Source organism: Myxozyma melibiosi, assembly GCF_037950935.1.
Source record: "Myxozyma melibiosi strain Phaff 52-87 chromosome Unknown BZA70scaffold_18, whole genome shotgun sequence".
In the NCBI taxonomy this organism is placed as follows: Eukaryota; Fungi; Ascomycota; class Lipomycetes; order Lipomycetales; family Lipomycetaceae; genus Myxozyma; species Myxozyma melibiosi.
Genome location: NW_027042932.1, coordinates 99,993 through 115,855, shown reverse-complemented (window position 1 = coordinate 115,855; position 15,863 = coordinate 99,993). Strand labels below are relative to the sequence as shown.

At 53.0% G+C, this 15,863-nt stretch overlaps 8 protein-coding genes across 8 annotated transcripts; 5 read left to right on the top strand and 3 right to left on the bottom strand.

Moving 5' to 3' along the window:
- Positions 1-186: 186 nt before the first annotated feature.
- Positions 187-1,253, top strand: BZA70DRAFT_242953 (glycoside hydrolase family 18 protein; the record flags this gene model as incomplete). Its single annotated transcript, XM_064910584.1, has 3 exons — positions 187-381; positions 437-561; positions 620-1,253. 3 exons carry the CDS (start codon positions 187-189, stop codon positions 1,251-1,253), a joined length of 954 nt encoding a protein of 317 aa, XP_064765456.1.
- A 1,117-nt stretch (positions 1,254-2,370) lies between these two features.
- Positions 2,371-4,153, top strand: BZA70DRAFT_286147 (uncharacterized protein). The gene has a single exon (XM_064913837.1). The coding sequence runs from the start codon at positions 2,410-2,412 to the stop codon at positions 3,799-3,801; it is 1,392 nt and encodes a 463-aa protein (XP_064765455.1). The 5' UTR covers positions 2,371-2,409; the 3' UTR covers positions 3,802-4,153.
- On the bottom strand, positions 4,154-5,803 carry BZA70DRAFT_286146 (tryptophan synthase beta subunit-like PLP-dependent enzyme). Its single transcript, XM_064913836.1, has one exon. It carries the CDS (start codon positions 5,777-5,779, stop codon positions 4,223-4,225), a length of 1,557 nt encoding a protein of 518 aa, XP_064765454.1. The 5' UTR covers positions 5,780-5,803; the 3' UTR covers positions 4,154-4,222.
- Positions 5,804-8,473: 2,670 nt separating this feature from the next.
- Positions 8,474-9,876, bottom strand: BZA70DRAFT_300441 (Alpha/Beta hydrolase protein; the record flags this gene model as incomplete). The annotated part of the gene is made up of 3 exons (XM_064914706.1): positions 8,474-8,530; positions 8,687-9,650; positions 9,698-9,876. The coding sequence occupies 3 exons, from the start codon at positions 9,874-9,876 to the stop codon at positions 8,474-8,476; spliced, it is 1,200 nt and encodes a 399-aa protein (XP_064765453.1).
- A 218-nt stretch (positions 9,877-10,094) lies between these two features.
- BZA70DRAFT_286135 (vacuolar ATPase assembly integral membrane protein VMA21) lies at positions 10,095-11,005 on the bottom strand. Its single transcript, XM_064913835.1, has 3 exons — positions 10,867-11,005; positions 10,693-10,781; positions 10,095-10,622 (listed from the first exon to the last, which is right to left on the bottom strand). The coding sequence occupies exons 1-3, from the start codon at positions 10,944-10,946 to the stop codon at positions 10,483-10,485; spliced, it is 309 nt and encodes a 102-aa protein (XP_064765452.1). The 5' UTR covers positions 10,947-11,005; the 3' UTR covers positions 10,095-10,482.
- Positions 11,006-11,592: 587 nt separating this feature from the next.
- Positions 11,593-12,638, top strand: BZA70DRAFT_242912 (uncharacterized protein; the record flags this gene model as incomplete). Its single annotated transcript, XM_064910581.1, has 2 exons — positions 11,593-11,728; positions 11,788-12,638. The coding sequence occupies 2 exons, from the start codon at positions 11,593-11,595 to the stop codon at positions 12,636-12,638; spliced, it is 987 nt and encodes a 328-aa protein (XP_064765451.1).
- A 133-nt stretch (positions 12,639-12,771) lies between these two features.
- Positions 12,772-13,940, top strand: BZA70DRAFT_103525 (inositol polyphosphate kinase-domain-containing protein). Its single transcript, XM_064909343.1, has one exon. It carries the CDS (start codon positions 12,813-12,815, stop codon positions 13,800-13,802), a length of 990 nt encoding a protein of 329 aa, XP_064765450.1. The 5' UTR covers positions 12,772-12,812; the 3' UTR covers positions 13,803-13,940.
- Positions 13,941-14,379: 439 nt separating this feature from the next.
- Positions 14,380-15,762, top strand: BZA70DRAFT_242908 (major facilitator superfamily domain-containing protein; the record flags this gene model as incomplete). Its single annotated transcript, XM_064910580.1, has 2 exons — positions 14,380-14,585; positions 14,634-15,762. 2 exons carry the CDS (start codon positions 14,380-14,382, stop codon positions 15,760-15,762), a joined length of 1,335 nt encoding a protein of 444 aa, XP_064765449.1.
- Between the last annotated feature and the right edge of the window lie 101 nt (positions 15,763-15,863).

Sequence of the window (15,863 nt, the reverse complement as noted above, 5' to 3'; positions counted from 1 at the left end):
CTTCCTCTCTTTCTCTTCACCGTCATCCGTGATCTCTCGTTTTTGGACTGCAACTATTACACTCATTATTACGCTACTGTTATTCTTCCGCTCCAGCTCGACGATCCTCTTCCGCTTCATTCGTTTACTCCTCCACTTCAACCGCGTCGCTCCTTGCGTAATTAGCTCTCCGTCGTCAATTGTGCTATGGTGAAGTACAGATTCTGGCTCTTCACGTCCAAACTTCTGGCCCTGCTCGGATCGAATGCAATTCAGCATGTTCTAGCCGACTTTGACGCGTCTGCCAATTCCAATTTGGCCATGTACTGGGGTCAAAACTCGTACGGCGAGGTTGGATCGCAGGATGATCTGTCCAGCTATTGCGAGGACTCGACGAATGATGTGAGCATAGATCATTGGAAAGGAATAAGAAGCAGATAACTGACTATCAGTACAGATACTCCTCTTGTCTTTTGTGACTGTGTTTTTTGGTACCGGTGATCTTCCGGAGATCAACTTTGCTGGATCGTGCGAAGGCAGTTATTTCGATGACAGCGAGCTTCTCGACTGTCCGACTATAGCGTATATATCATATCTGATGTGTGTGCGAATTGCTTGGTTTCTGACTCTTTGCATCTAGTTCCGATATCGTCACCTGCCAGGATAACGGGAAGAAGATCTTTCTCTCTCTTGGTGGATCTAGCGGTTCCTACGGATTTGACAACGACACCGAGGCCGAAGAATTTGCGACTACGATCTGGGACATCTTTGGAGGTGGATCCTCAGACACTCGTCCGTTTGGCACTGCTGTTGTCGATGGTTTCGATCTTGATATTGAAGGTGGAAGCTCTACCGGTTATTCTGCTTTCGTTACCAAGATGCGTAACTATTACGACGAGTATGTTGCCGCGGGAGGAAAGCAAATGTACATCTCTGGCGCGCCGCAGTGCCCGATTCCCGATTCGTTCTTGAACGATGCGATGGAGACGTCGTACTTTGACTTTTACTTTGTTCAGTTCTACAACAATTACTGCGGCATCAATTTTTGGGAAGAGGGCACGTCGACTACGTTTAACTTTGATGCCTGGGATACTTTTGCCCAGTCATCGGGTTACAATCCTGACGCAAAGGTCTACCTCGGAGTTTCAGCGAGCTCTGATGCTGCTGGAACTGGATACGTCGATATCGATACATTGACTACAGTTATCTCAGAACTTGCCTCTACATATACTAGCTTTGGCGGTGTTATGATGTGGTACGTATGCCAATTCTAATTTGTTTCTTAAGCGGATGTACTAACGTAAACACAGGGACGCTTCTCAAGCGTACAACAATATTCCGGATAGCTCGAGCTCGCTAAACTATGCGCAGTTGGCGAAGCAGGCTTTAGCGGACCTCTCGTCAACGAATGCCTCATCAACTTCTGCTGCGGTTAGTGCGACCTCCACTACTGCTTCCTCAACAATCGAAGTTGCATCTACTTCGACCTTATATGCTGCCTCTGAGACAACCTCATCGACATATGATAATGGATACTGGACTCCGTCTACCAGTACGGCTACGTCGACTGCTTGGAGCTCTACCGAGAGTGAGACTGATACTGAGATCTACTGGGACGTAGCGTCTTCGACGACTTCATCGGCGAGCACGTCTACTACGCCTGACTCTGGCTACTGGTCTGGAGATGAAGAATCGTCTGCCACATCCAGCACTGAATATATTTGGGAACCTTCTTCCACTTCTGAAGTCAGTGTCCCAACTTCAAGCTCTACCGAGAACTACTGGGTATCACCAGAGTCTAGCACTACGGAAGAGTACTACGTTGCGTCGAGCACCTCGACCTGGGAAGGAGACGAGGCCACCTCCACGATTGCGGATTGGGAGCCTTCGACGACAGACTACGCATCAACTTCTACATATGATGACGGAATGTGGAACCCTGAAGGAACTACTTCCTCGACCTCTTCCGCCAGTCTTATTACCGTCTCTTCGATTGACAACATTGGGCAGACGTGGTACATGACGTCTACGGTCACAGAGTCCAGCACCACAGAGCCGACCTCTACATCGACTACCGGTTATCCGGTGGTGGGAGTTTCCAGAACTGTGGTATCGTCTTCTACCACCACGTCTTCTACGTCTGTGCTCTCTACCGATATCCCCGCGGCTACTTCCTCCTCGAGCAGTACGACTGTAGCTACAACGGTCGGGATGAATGCTACTTTTACGACCACGACTCCTTCTGCCTCGGTTGTCTCGACTTTGTCTGGCACTACCTCTGCGGCGGCGGTTACTCCTGTTTTCTCCTCCTCCACTACTTCTGAGGCGGCAGTTACTCCTGCCATCTCCTCCTCCTCCTCCTCCTCCTCCTCCTCCTCCTCCCCCTCCTCGACTTCAACGTTCCCAACTGCGGGCGTGTCGACAACGACAATGGTAGGAGGAGACGGATTCACTACGACTGCAATCATCAGTGTTGCGACTATGACCTCTGTCCAGACTCCGTCTACTGTCTACGAGTCCTCTACCTCCGAGACAGATACTGAAACCGCTTCGTCGGCGACTACATCTGTGGCTTCCTTCAACTCTGACCCAATCACAGTCACTGAGGAAGAGACGGTGACTGCTCCCGCTGTTACAACTACACTGACTGAGTCCACGACGACTACAGCCGAGACTACCTCTGACGCGACAACCACGGTCGCTACCACCGAGACCAAGCTGACATTCGTACCCCGTGCGCCTTTCACAGCGACAGTCTCGATCTTAGACGAGACATCTACAGCATCTGCCGCCGAATCCGCGACCTCGTCCGCGAGCTCGAGCGGTACTCCTGTTTCTTGCCCGGTTGAAGGTGCAGCCTGCGCGGTGCACGGCGAGTTGGCTTGTAATGGATACTCGTACGGACAGTGTGTTTGGGGTACCTGGGTTGTTCGCCAGTGCTACACCGGGCTAGCCTGTATGGATGACGGCGACGAGATTGCGTGTGATTATCCGGGTCCTAGTGGAGTCCAGGCGTGCAGCGAATCCGGCATCTCGACAGACAGCGCGAAGCTGATGAAGCGAGGCGTCTGGGATGATGACTTGGAGTACAACCACGAGATGGCAGAGTCGAATGATATCTGGCAGCACATGCACAGAAAGGCCAAGCGATCAATCACGCACGACCATGTGTTGCGAAAACCCGTAGCGCGCAGAGACGAGTCGCCGTTCTACGACGCCGAGCTGGGGAAGAAACATCATCCGCATGTACCGATGCGGAAGCTGCACGCGCACGAGGACAAGCCTGCGCCAGCTGCGCGACCGCGACCGCGGCATTTGCAGCATATGAAGGCCGCGATTTTGAAGCGCGAGGAGGCGGGTACTGCTGCGGCTACGGTTACTGGTATGGCGGCGATGCCGACGATGTTGCAGAAGGTTGAGTTTTGCCCTGACGGCACGTCGACGACGTACATAGCCGGCAGCGCGACGACGACCGCGACCGCGAGCGCGAGTGCGACTGCCAGCGCGGATTCTAGCGAGCTCGAAGACTTGACGCTCGACAGCAGCGACAACAATACCTACCTCTTGCGCGTCGTCACGCAGCAAGTGAACTCGACCACCTTCGTCGGCACGCTGTACGCTGCGCCATTGACGAACTCGCCGATCGGCCAGAACTGGAAGTTTTCGTTCACGTCGGACGATACGATTACGTCGGTCAGTCGCGGCGAGCTTGTGGCTGGCGACGACGGCAGTTATTCGATTAACAGTATCGCGACGCAGGAGGGGAAGAGGTATATGGCTATTAAGGTCACGTTTTGGGGAACTTATAATACTGATTCTTGAGAATCGTCCACTCATTAGACTGGTTTGGTTATGCTATGTTTTGAATTGTTTTGATTTGTTTTGATTTTTTTTGGTACTTGGGTTTTTGCACATGACGCGATTTGATATCTATGGCACAGGTTTTCTCCGGCACTCTTGACCTCTCAAAACATAAGAAGTGCCACACGACTCTCCTTTTTGAATATTCAGCGTGAAGCTGAAGGAATGTGTTTTTGTTTTGCTAGTTGCAGTTTTCGACTTTGGTTTTTTGGAAGAAAAAATAATTTGTGTGTCATTCCTTTGGCTTGAAATTCTTTGTAGTTAGTATTTGTATTTAATAGTGAGTGATGTGATGTGAGATAGAATATATTCTACTGTAATATTAAGGGCAGAAGTGACTTTTGAGATTGTAAATACAATAGGTAGATACAGAGGTCTATGCCTAAAACACAACACCCTCCTCCTTCAACGCCTTTTCGATCTCAGCCTTAACCAACTCCCGATCCGGCTTATCAACCAAAGTGACGTTCTTCGGCAGCGACTCGAGCTTCTTAAAGTCCTCAGGCAAGACCTTGTCGAACGAGTATACGTCGTCGACGCCCGCCAGCGCGCGGTCGACCGCGTCGCCGAACTTGGCAGGGTGTGCGGTCGAGAGCGAGATGTAGTACGCCGAAGGGTCGGCGGCGATGTTGCGCAGGCTGGCGGTGACGCCGACGGCGGTGTGCGGGTCGAGCACGTATTTTTGAGAAGAGGAGTAGACGGATTTGATGGTGTCGACGGTCTGCGCGTCGGAGACGGCTTCGCTTGAGAACTCTGCGAGGCCGGCGGCGAGGACCGGGCGCGGGACGGCGACTTTGCCGGTCGTCTTGAGCTCGACCATCCAGGACTGCAGGATCTGGCCGGCCTCGATCGGTGTGGCCGCGAGGTTTTCGCGGGCGAGGTACCAGAGCAGACGCTCGAAGTTTGAGGAGATGAGGATGTCCATTGCGGGCGAGAGGGTTTCTTTGACTGCCTCCTCGCCTGAGGTGGCGGCGGCGGGGTTTTTCTCGTACACGCCCGACTTCCAGAATCGGTCGAGGATGTCGTTTGAGTTTGTGGCGACGACGAGTTTGGCGATGGGGAGACCCATGCGCTTGGCGTAGAAGCCGGCGAGGATGTCGCCAAAGTTGCCGGTGGGGACGACGTACTTGACGGTTGGCTTGTCTGCGCCGGAGGAGAGTCTGAGGAGGGAGAAGTAGGAGTGGAAGTAGTACGTGATCTGGGCGAGGATGCGGGCCCAGTTGATGGAGTTGACGGCGCCGAGGTGGTGCTTGTCGTTGAACTGCTTGTCGTCAAAGAGCGACTTGACAATGTCCTGGCAGTCGTCGAAGTTGCCCTTGACGGCGAGGTTGTGCACGTTCGGGTCGGTGACGGTCGTCATCTGGAGCTCCTGCACGGGCGAGACCTTGCCCTGCGGGTGGAGGATGAAGATCGAGACGTCGGTTTTGTTGCGGAGGCCGTAGATTGCAGCGGAGCCGGTGTCGCCGCTGGTGGCGCCGACGACGGTCAAGCGCTCGCGGGCGGGGTCTTTGGGGTCTTTGCCGGCGTTGCGGCGGGTGAGGAAGTACTCAAACAGGTTTCCGACGAACTGGAGCGCGACGTCTTTGAACGCGTAGGTGGGGCCGTGGAAGAGCTCGAGCAGGTAGAGCTTGCGGGCCTTGTCGAGCGGGACGAGCGGGGTGACGGTGTCGGAGCGGAAGGTGGAGTAGCTGGCCGCGATCAGGTTCTTGAGGTCGGCCGCGGGGATCTCGTCGGCGGAGATGTAGAGCGAGAAGACGTTGAACGCGAGGTCTTCGAACGAGAGATCTTTCCAGGTCGTGAGGAAATCGGCGGGAAGGGTGGGGATGGCGGCCGGGATGAAGAGGCCGCCGCCGGGGGCGAGACCGCGGAGGACGGTGTCTTCGAAGGAGAGATATGGCGGGGAGGAGTCCCGGGTGGAGAGGTATTCTTGTGAAGACATTGTTGTGTTGATTGTTGCAAAGACAAAGAAAAGAGATGTTTTGTAATTTTTTATTTCTGTTTTCACTATTCACTTCACGTCTGGGGCGTGCGGCGACGATGACTCTAGTTGTGTAAGTGCTTATGTAAGTTAGTCACATGACGAGAGACGAACCCTAACGAATGGGAGACGGAGCCCTAGTCACGGCCTACAAATTTTCCTCTCTTCTCCCTCGTGGACTGGACTGGGTGTTTGTCAGTCTATACTCTTGTCTATACTCTTAGAGTGTTGAGGAGTATAGGCTTGATTTTATAAGGTATGTGACTGTCTTTATATAAGGAGAAGAAGAAGAGAAGAGCGCTATGATTATTTTGTATACCATCATCTTTCCATCTCCGAACAATTGATGCGGACAATATACAAGCATTCAAGTTTCAGCCTTGTATGAGCGCTCTTCATTCTGTTGATGATGTGTGAGAGTAAGAGTGATACTAACAGCCCTACTGCTCTGTAGGTATGTCTATACATGAAAGAAATAGAGAAAAGAGAAAAGAGAAAAGAGAAAAGAGAAGAGGAGAGGCAGACATGAAATGAAGAGAGATAGTCTAACGACGTGCGGGCATAAGACCAATGTTGAGAACTCTTTCAGTGTACAAACTTTTTTGAAAGTGTCGGATCCGTTTGCCTCTGCCTTGTTTCTGCTTTTGTTCTGGTGGGTGTGCTGAGTTGTGAGACTAACTGGTGGTTTAGTATGTCTGTCTGCTGAGATACAGATCTGGATATATCTCAAAAGGTATGTTTGTACTTGTTCAAAAAGACAAGTAGTCAGGGCAGATTCTCGATGATTATACATATATTCACACTGTGTGACTAATAATGATCTCAAAAATATTTACTGATTTAATGAAACTGAGAGAATCTGCTCAGACTGCTTGTTTTGATACTTCTTTGTTGTGAGGGTGGTGCTAACTGCAAGTGTAGGTTTATATCAATACAGATTACTAGTATCAAATATACAGAATATAATAACTACTACAGAATATAAAATAAACACAGTGTATGTAAATGTAAAAATAGACGGTGACGAATGCTTTACGTAACAGAAGCAAGCGGCTATAGCCGTAGCCCGATGAAACAATGACTATTGTTACGTACAGATCTACTTTTCAGAACAGGAACAGGTTATTACAATTTATTAGAAATTAAATATAGAGGTGGTCTGTAACAGTTTAAGACAAGCACACCATCACAACAGAAACAAAGGAAAGGCAATATTATATAAACAACCGCGACCCTACTATTACACATTAAGATTATCCAGCAACGAAGAAAAGAACAGCGGACAAAAAACGGAGAAGGAGGATTAAAGATAGGACCGCGCGAGAGTCAGAGGTCTAACAAAAAAAAAGGAGTTTACTTGACGGGGTTCATGGCGCCCGAGTTTGCGACGGGGACGGCATCAGCCTCAACGACGGCGGCCTCGGCGTCAGAGACAACCTCCTCGGTCGCAGACTCGACCGGGGGCTCGGTCGCGGACTCGGACACAGGGGGCTCAGTGACGACCGGGGCGGTGGTCTTGGTCGCGGCAGTCTTCTCCTTCTCGGCCGACTTGGGGAGGGCCTTGTGCAGGAGCTTCTTGACCTTGTCGCCCAGGCCGGAAGGCAGGAACGAGTGGCGCTTCGCGGGGGTCGAGGCGGGAGCCGACTTGGCGGTGGTAGCGGCAGGGGTAGACTCCGCGACGGCAGGAGTAGATTCCTCAACAGCAGGAGTCGACTCCTCGACGGCAGCGACGGTCTCTTCGACAGGGGCCTCAACAGGGGCGACCTCGGTGGCGGGTGTAGTAGTTTCTGTAGAGTGGTGTTAGTATGAGATATTGTATGATAACAAGAGCAGCTAGAGATATAGAAGAGCAGGAAGACATACCGACGGCAGACATGGTTAGATAGTAAGATAGCAAGATAGCAAGATCGCAAGAGAGAGCTAAGAGCAGAGAAGAGAGCAGAGGTGAGTTGGCGGGCGAGAGAAGAGGAAGAGGACGGGCAGAGGAGGTTTATTTATGCGCGCGTGGACAGCCGGCGGGCGATGAGGCACGCTAGTCCGGACTAGGGTTAGCGCGGTTAGGAAAATGCAGTATGACGTGTGCGCACGGTGGATTCCGAGGGCTTCCACGGAGTTGAGAGAGAAGGAGAGAATAAGCAGAAGAAAGAGAAGAAAGAGCAGATGAGGAGGAGGACTCTGAACTACGGTAGACGGACTTAGAAGAAGAAGAAGAGAGGAGCAGAGAAGGAAGTGGATGGAAACAGCGAATGTGCTCAGCCAGCGAGCGAGCGATTGTTCGAACGGTTTTTGCTCGCGAGGGAAGTTGAGCACGTTCTGGTGAGTTGGCTCAGTCAGTGATTAGTCTTCATAATCTCTCATATATCCACTACTTTTGACACTATTCACATCAACTAGTAATCAGTAGTAGAACAGTAGTAGAACAGTAGTAGAACCAAACACAAAAAACACTCGATCTTATGCAGATGCCCGCAGTGGCGTTCATAGCGTCCCATTGTTTTGCTCCTTTCTCTTCTCCTTTGCTCGCGCTCCTCTCCTCTCTTCCCTGTGTCTGGCTGCTGCTCATCTCCTGTTCATATTCTATTCCTCCATGCTCTATTCTACTACTACTCTACTCTACTCTACTCTACTCTCCTCTCCTCTCCTCCTCTCCTCTAACTAATACAGAACCTCATGATCGCCGTCCCTGCGCTCGCCTAGCTGCCCAGCCGCTCGCTAAACAACCCTAGTCCACAACATCATTACTAATCTATTACTACTCCATCCTCCCGATGCTCACGGCAAAGGCATCTTCGCCGCCATCGGCACCCCCCACCCCGTCACCGCAGCCTCCGGCGCCGCCTTGCCGTGCGCGTTCAGCTTCATGTTCACCTCCAGCGCTGCTCCCCGTCGATTCCGCCCCCAGAACCCTTCCAGCAGCCCCGCGAACCGCTGCGGCGCGTCCTCCTGCACGAAATGGCCCACCTCCGGCAACACCTCGAGCTGGTACTTGCCCTGCATCTGCCCTATCGTCAGCGGCTTGTCCAGCCTGTCCGTCCCCGCCAGCACCAGCAGCCTGCCCGCGCGCGCCCGTAAGAACTTGCTGCTCAGATCCGCAAACCACTCCTGCCAGTACCGCTCCGTAGACCCCAGCTCGGTCCGCCACACCAACTTCCCCGACCCGTCCTGCGTCCGCACCAGCGGCGGCACGCTCACGCACGCAGACTCCGCGCTGCGTACAGTGTGCGACTTCACATGCCATCTGATTGCGTCCTCGACCGTGCGGAACGACGACGGCCGCGTGCCGAGATACGCCCGCATGTGCGCCAGTCCTTCTAGCGCCGAGCCCTCGACCACGTCGACGACCACGACCCCGCTGATCAGCGGCCGCGGCCGCGGGCTCGGCCAGGACTGCTTGTCCTCGTCGAGCTTCAATGCTGCCTCCGTCACCACCGCGCCGCCGAGCGAGTGGCCTACAAACACCACCTCCGCTTGCTTTTCCTCGTCGCTGAGGTCGGCAAGGTACGCTACCGCACTGATGAAATCCCTCGCGAGCGTCGCAAGACTTAAATCACTATCATCGCCCGTCGCGGCCGTGTGCCCGTGTCCTCGAGCATCGTACGCGGCGACACCGACGTGCGGGATCGCGTCGTGCAGCAGTTTCGCGGACAGCGAGAACGTGAGGGCTGATGATCCCGCGCCGTGGTGGAATACGAACCAGGTGTTTGTCGAGTCTGTCGGGGGGGTGTAGTAGATCTTGTATAGAGAGGAGGGGGTGGATAGTGCAGCGGTCGCGGTATGTGTCCAGTAGGTTGACCAGTCTGTTGGTGTGTAGCTTTTCTGCTTGGGAGGGCGTCTGTTCTGTTAGTAAATGCATTTATGTAGATAGAGCACAGCACATACAGTGGAATTTTGAATTGGTGATCAGCAGGTAAATTCAACTCCCCCGAAGCAGGTTTAATCCCAGCAATCGGACCAAGTCCTTGTAGTCCTTTCACTCCTGCGGATTCTGGTTGATGTGATTCTTCTTCGTCGAGGTGTGGGAGTTTTCCCTTCATCAGGTTTCGTTGTAGATCCGACATGTCTGTGTTTAAATCTGTTTTCTATCTGCTGCTGCTGTCTGCTGCTGTCTGCTGCTGTCTTCTGCTGTCTTCTGCAGTCTGTTGCTGTATCGTATATCTAAATTGTAAATCAATAAAATCGCAATGGAGTAAATCACTCTGCCGTAAACATCTGACAATCCCGAGCCACCTCGGCGCGGTCATCAATCTCCCAACCTGCAATCTTGCTAATATTCAGTGTAAAAATGATCCGCGATACTGACTCCAAGATAGTGTTCTTCGTGCTTATCTTGCGCTTGGTGTTATTGTGGGTGCTCTATTACAGACTATAAAGAAAAAATCATTGAAAATGCTAAGTTATTTATGGACAGTTACAGAAAAATCGGGCTTGTGAGAAGTAATATTAACAATCATATCGTGAGAAGTAGAAATATCAACAATAATACAAAGAATAATTAGACAAATAAATCGCTTTCCTTCCGAGCACGTACGATATTCACAATCGCAAGCTCCTTATCTCCCACCCGCTCTATCTGTTTGCTATTTCTCTCACTCCCCTCTCTGTCTGCATTGTTTTTGTCGCGCTAAATAAACTGTCGAAAAGAAGACTAGTGGGCTGGGAACAGACTACTTTGACTTCTTGGACTCCTCGCCCTCGTTGGCCTTGAACGTATTCGAGTCTTCTTTCCACGCAAACACAACGTATCCCAGCACCACCACGTTCGCGACAATAGCAGCGACCAAGCCTGCCCATTGGCTGTTTCCGTCTACACATCAGTCACCCAGTCAGTCAGCAGTGTGTAGGTTAGATGAGAGATGTAGCAACAGCAGGCATACCAAACACGTAGTTTACGCAAAAGTAAAAGGAAAACAGGGGCGCGATGACCATTGCGGTGGTGAACATCGCCAGCGCGCGGATCACACTCCTGGAGAATAGTAGGTTAGTCAATTGACTGAGAGACTAGGTCTTCTGATTGATATAGACTAGTCAGACGCGAGGAGTAGACGTACCCTGGGACCGATGACGGCCGGTTTGGAGCGACGGTGGTAGACGAGGAGGACATTGTATCTATACCAACAGCAATCAGCATAAATATCCACGCGGAAAATAAACAATGAGGTGCTTACTGCAAGAGATGGAGAGATGGGGATTATCAGATAACTGGACTGGCTGGCTACTCCTCGAGCGGCGGTGGTATTTCTGATTAGGCCCTTGTCCGTGCACGTGATGTTTAGAGCGTATGTTATGTGATGCGAGGACGTGTTCAGTTATACTTATGAGAATTCGAGCAGTGTGTATTCAGAGAGTTTTGTTGAGCATTATTATAGTGTTTTAGTTGTTTAGTTGAACGAGATATACTGCTCAAAGATACTCTGTGTTTGTAATGGATCTGGTGGATGGCGCTGCTGGGGGAGATCGATGACGTGCGTCGATTACGTGATATCTCCCGGATAAGAACGAGGAGGGTGGAGGATAAGGAGCTGACTACAGCCACCCAGCCAATTGCAATTGCATTTATAATTGCACCATAGACAAGTTCTACTGCATCAGATATGCTCAAGCTCACAGTAAGAACAAGAACAATTGCCCCACTGCAGAGCGGAGGTGGAGTCGGACTGGCTATAAAATGCAGAAACCCTAGCGACCTCAGACTCAGACTTCCACTTGCACTTCTCCCGTCTTCTGCTGCCTGTCTTGCTACCCACTCCTCTCCTCCCTCGATCAAGACGTTCAAGATGGCTGTTCCTACTACGCAGAAAGCAATTGTGATCCCAGACAAGGGCGGACGGGAGGTTATTAAGTACACCGAGGTGCCGGTGCCTGAGGTCGGCGAGGGGGATGTGCTCATCAAGAACGAGTATGCCGGGTTGAGTAAGGTCGCTCTTTTTTGTTTGAACAATGAGACGCAAGGCTAATCAAAACTGTTGTAGACTTCATTGACTCGTACTTCCGCTCGGGACTCTATCCGATCTCCTACCCCTACACCGCCGGCCGCGAAGCAGCAGGCACGATCGTCGCGATCGGCTCAAAGGTGAGCAAATTCGCCGTCGGCGACCGCGTGGCCTACATGAGCACCGGTGCGTTTGCAGAGTACACGTCCACCGCCGCCTCCGGCACCGTGCTCAAGATCCCCGCCGGCATCTCGACCAAGACCGCGGCGGCGTCGCTGCTGCAGGGGTTGACGGCCGTGACGCTGGTGAAGGAGGCGTATGATGTCAAGAAGGACGATTACGTGCTCGTGCAGGCTGCTGCGGGGGGAATGGGGTTGTTGCTCACGCAGCTGTGCGCTGGGATTGGCGCGCATGTGATTGGCACTGTGTCGACGGCCGAGAAAGCCGCGCTGGCGAAGAAAGCGGGCGCGGAGACGGTGATTAACTATGCCGAGACGCCGGATTATGTTGGTGAGGTGGTGAAGGCGTCGGAGGGGAAGGGCGTGCATGTTGCGTTTGACGGCGTGGGGAAGGCTACCTTTGACGCGTCGATCGGCGCGCTGCGTCGCAAGGGCTCGATGATTTCGTTTGGCAACGCGAGCGGGTCGGTGCCGCCTGTGCCGTTGCCGGTGCTGACGAGTAAGAATCTGAAGCTGATGAGGCCGACGCTGTTTAATTACATTGCGGAGGAGGAGGAGTTGGAGTATTACTCTGAGTTGCTGTGGAAGGAGGTCGCGAGCGGGGTGCTCGATATTGCGGTGTATAAGGAGTTTGGGTTGGCGGAGTATGCTGATGCGGCAGAGAGTTTGGAGACGAGGAAGTCGACGGGTAAGGTTCTGTTGAAGATCTAGATATCTCAGCCTAGCTGTTGTTACAATAAACAAGAATATAACATTATCAATTGAGAGATGTAGACTGAAGATGTATTGGGTAATTGCTTAGTCCGGGGTAGAGAAACTACTGAGCCGCATAGACAACATCAACTCAAACAACACGATTCACCCAGCTCCACAGAATAATACAACATGCAGATCGACCTCTCCTCCGCGGTGTCGTTTGACAACAAAGTAGCAGGCCATGACGGGGTTCTGCAAGACGCGTCCGGGAGCGTGATCATCAAGCCCGCGACGACGTACGAGATTGAGTTTTACGAGCAACTGGCCGCGCAGCATCCTTCGTTTGCCGCTGTCGTGCCGCGGTTTTACGGCACGCTGGAGTTATCTGGCGAGCAGGGTGGTGGTAGTGCAGAGGAGAAGGGCGCGGACGGGAGTCATAAGATCAAGGACGCGGAGAAGGCGATTGTGCTTGAGAACGTGACGAGCGGGTTCGTGAGGCCGTCGGTGGTTGATATCAAGCTTGGTCGGCAGCTGTGGGATGCGCGCGCGAGTGCAGAGAAAGCCGCGCGATTGGATGCTGTGGCGGCGGCGACGACGAGCGGGTCGCTTGGGTTTCGGATCGCGGGGATGAAGGTGTGGGATAGTGCGAAGGCGGAGTTTGTGGTGTATGATAAGAACTACGGGCGCCGGTTTGCGAAGGAGGACGTGGTGGAGGGGTTTCGGGAGTTTTTGCCGGAGAGCGTGGGGGAGAGGAGGAGGGAGATTACGAGGAGGATTGTGGAGGAGGTGGGGAGGATCGCGGAGGTGTTGGAGGGGGAGGAGTCGAGGATGTATAGCGCGAGTTTGTTGATTGTGTATGAGGGGGATGGGGAGGCGTATGAGGAGGCGAAGGTTGCGAGAGAGGCAGTGTCATCTGAGGAGGAGGAGGAGGAGGAGATTGAGGTTGTGAGTGAGACGGTGGAGATTGACGGCAGGACGGTTGAGCAGGTGTCGTTTGCATCTACAGCAGAAGTGGCAGAAGTGGCAGGAGAGGAGGATGAGGATGAGGAAGAGAAGGAGGTGCTGAAGGTGAAGGTGATTGACTTTGCGCACGCGACGTGGGTTCCGGGGCAGGGCAAAGACGTCAACATGCTGGAAGGGGTCTACAACGTGCGGAAGCTGTTTGAGCAGCTGCTGTGATGAGAGAGAGAAGAGGGTGAGGCTGGTCGGCGACTGTCATCCTGATTGCAGACGGTGCAGGTAGTTGTTTAGCAAATCACACGGAAAAGTAGGATCCTAAATCACTCATTCTCTAAAACAAAGGCTCGGAATTGTTTCCTTTGAAGCGAGCGGCTGAAGCGAGAGGCTGTTTTGACAGCCGCGCTCTGAGTCGGGATGTGGATATGCTTCTTGTTTACTGCTTGTAGATAGTCGCTGTTGGTTGTTGTTCTATTTGATAACTACTGCTCTTGTTGATGCTGCTGTTAATGCATCTTCTGTCCTCTGTCTGCTGTTCTTATCAACCTGCACGTCGGAGAGCCACTAACCTCCGCGTACGGACTCGACCTCGCCGACGAGGCGCTAGTAGCCCGGTTACCAGGTACTCCGACCACCACCGCAGCTCCCGGATCTCGAAGAAGCTGATATCTGCTCAGTCACGTTCTTGCGGCTGCTACGCGTCATCTGGATACCATCGCTGCAATGCCCTGCTCTTATATATCTGTCTTGCCTCTTCTTCTGTATCTTCTGTATCTGTCTATAACTGCACTGCTTCATAATGACTGTCGACGCTGAAAAACAAGATACGACACTCACCGTCTCGCCCTACGAGGAAGGCTCGTCGGCCAGCAACTCCGTCGATGGCCTGCCTAAAGACGAACAATCCCCTCCCGAAATCAACACCGCTGCTCTGGAGGTCCCCGACGGCGGTCTAGTTGCCTGGATGCAGGTCTCTGGCTCTTTCCTTCTCTTCACAAACAGCTGGTATGTCTACCTCTATCTACATCTCCTGCTCTCAGCTAATGTGCCCAGGGGCATCCTCAACTCCTTCGGCGTCTTTGAGACCTACTACGTCTCCATCAACCTCTCCGGCAAGTCCTCGTCCCAAATCGCCTGGATCGGCTCCCTCCAAGCCTTCCTCCTTCTCATCGTCGGCATCTTCTCCGGCCCCTTCTTTGACCTCGGCTTCTTCCGTCCCCTCATGCTCACCGGCTCCATCATCGTCGTCCTCGGCCTCGTCTTCACCAGTCTCTGCAAAGAGTACTGGCAGCTCATCCTTGCCCAGGGCATCCTCACCGGCATCGGTTGCGGCTTGTTCTTCGTGCCCTCCGTCGCCATCGTGCCCCAGTACTTTGACAAGAAGCGCGCGCTGGCGCTCGGCATCGCTGCATCAGGATCCTCTGTCGGCGGCGTGATCTACCCCATCATCTTCCACAAGCTGCACGCGAAAATCGGCTTTGGCTGGTCGATCAGAGTTATCGCGCTCATCGTCCTCGTCACGCAGACGTACGTCGTCGCAATCATGCGCACGCGCGTCAAGCAGCCCCGGAAGCGCGTCAAGGCCTCAAAGAGCGTGATCGTCTACCCTCCCTTCCTCGCCTTCGTCGGCTTTGGCTTCTTTGGCTTTATGGGTGTTTATATCCCCTTCTTCTACATGGAGGGCTTTTCCTTACTCAAAGGCATCTTCGACGCCGACATGTCCTTCTACACTCTCGCAATCATGAACGCCGCGTCGACGTTCGGCCGGTTACTCCCAAACGCGCTCGCCGACAAAATCGGCCCGTTCAACGTCCTCGTCCCCTGCCTCGTGGCTACCAGCGTCCTCATGTTCTGCTGGATCCCCGCCACCGACAAAGCCGGCGTGATCCTAATCTCAATCCTCTACGGCTTCTTCTCGGGCTCCATCATCTCCCTCTCCGCGCCCTGCATGTCCGTCATGACGCCCGACATCGCCATCCTCGGCACTCGCATGGGCGTCTTATTCGCAATCTCAAGCCTGGGTCTGCTCGTCGGCACCCCGGTCGCAGGACAACTGCTCAAGACCCATCTGCAATTCGAAGCCCCCGCGCTGTTCGGCGGCTCCGTCCTCATCCTCTCCGCGATCTTGCTTACAGTGTCGCGGCTGCTGTACACCGGCCCCGTCTTGATGGCCAAAGCGTAGTGCGTACTTTTGTGATTTGTTCTTGCTTTTTTTTTTCTTCATCCGCGTTTGTGCTCGGATGCCGCCGGGCGGTCAGGTCTCAGCGCGGTCGTACGCGAGTG

Coding starts and splice junctions, on each gene's coding strand:
- BZA70DRAFT_286147 (XM_064913837.1), top strand. CDS start 2,410: ATGGTAGGAGGAGACGGATTCACTACGACTGCAATCATCAGTGTTGCG.
- BZA70DRAFT_286146 (XM_064913836.1), bottom strand. CDS start 5,779: ATGTCTTCACAAGAATACCTCTCCACCCGGGACTCCTCCCCGCCATAT.
- BZA70DRAFT_286135 (XM_064913835.1), bottom strand. CDS start 10,946: ATGCTGATTGCTGTTGGTATAGATACAATGTCCTCCTCGTCTACCACC. Junction 10,782..10,866: donor CGGCCGTCATCGGTCCCAGG/GTACGTCTACTC, acceptor ACTATTCTCCAG/GAGTGTGATCCGCGCGCTGG. Junction 10,623..10,692: donor TTGCGTAAACTACGTGTTTG/GTATGCCTGCTG, acceptor ACTGATGTGTAG/ACGGAAACAGCCAATGGGCA.
- BZA70DRAFT_103525 (XM_064909343.1), top strand. CDS start 12,813: ATGCAGATCGACCTCTCCTCCGCGGTGTCGTTTGACAACAAAGTAGCA.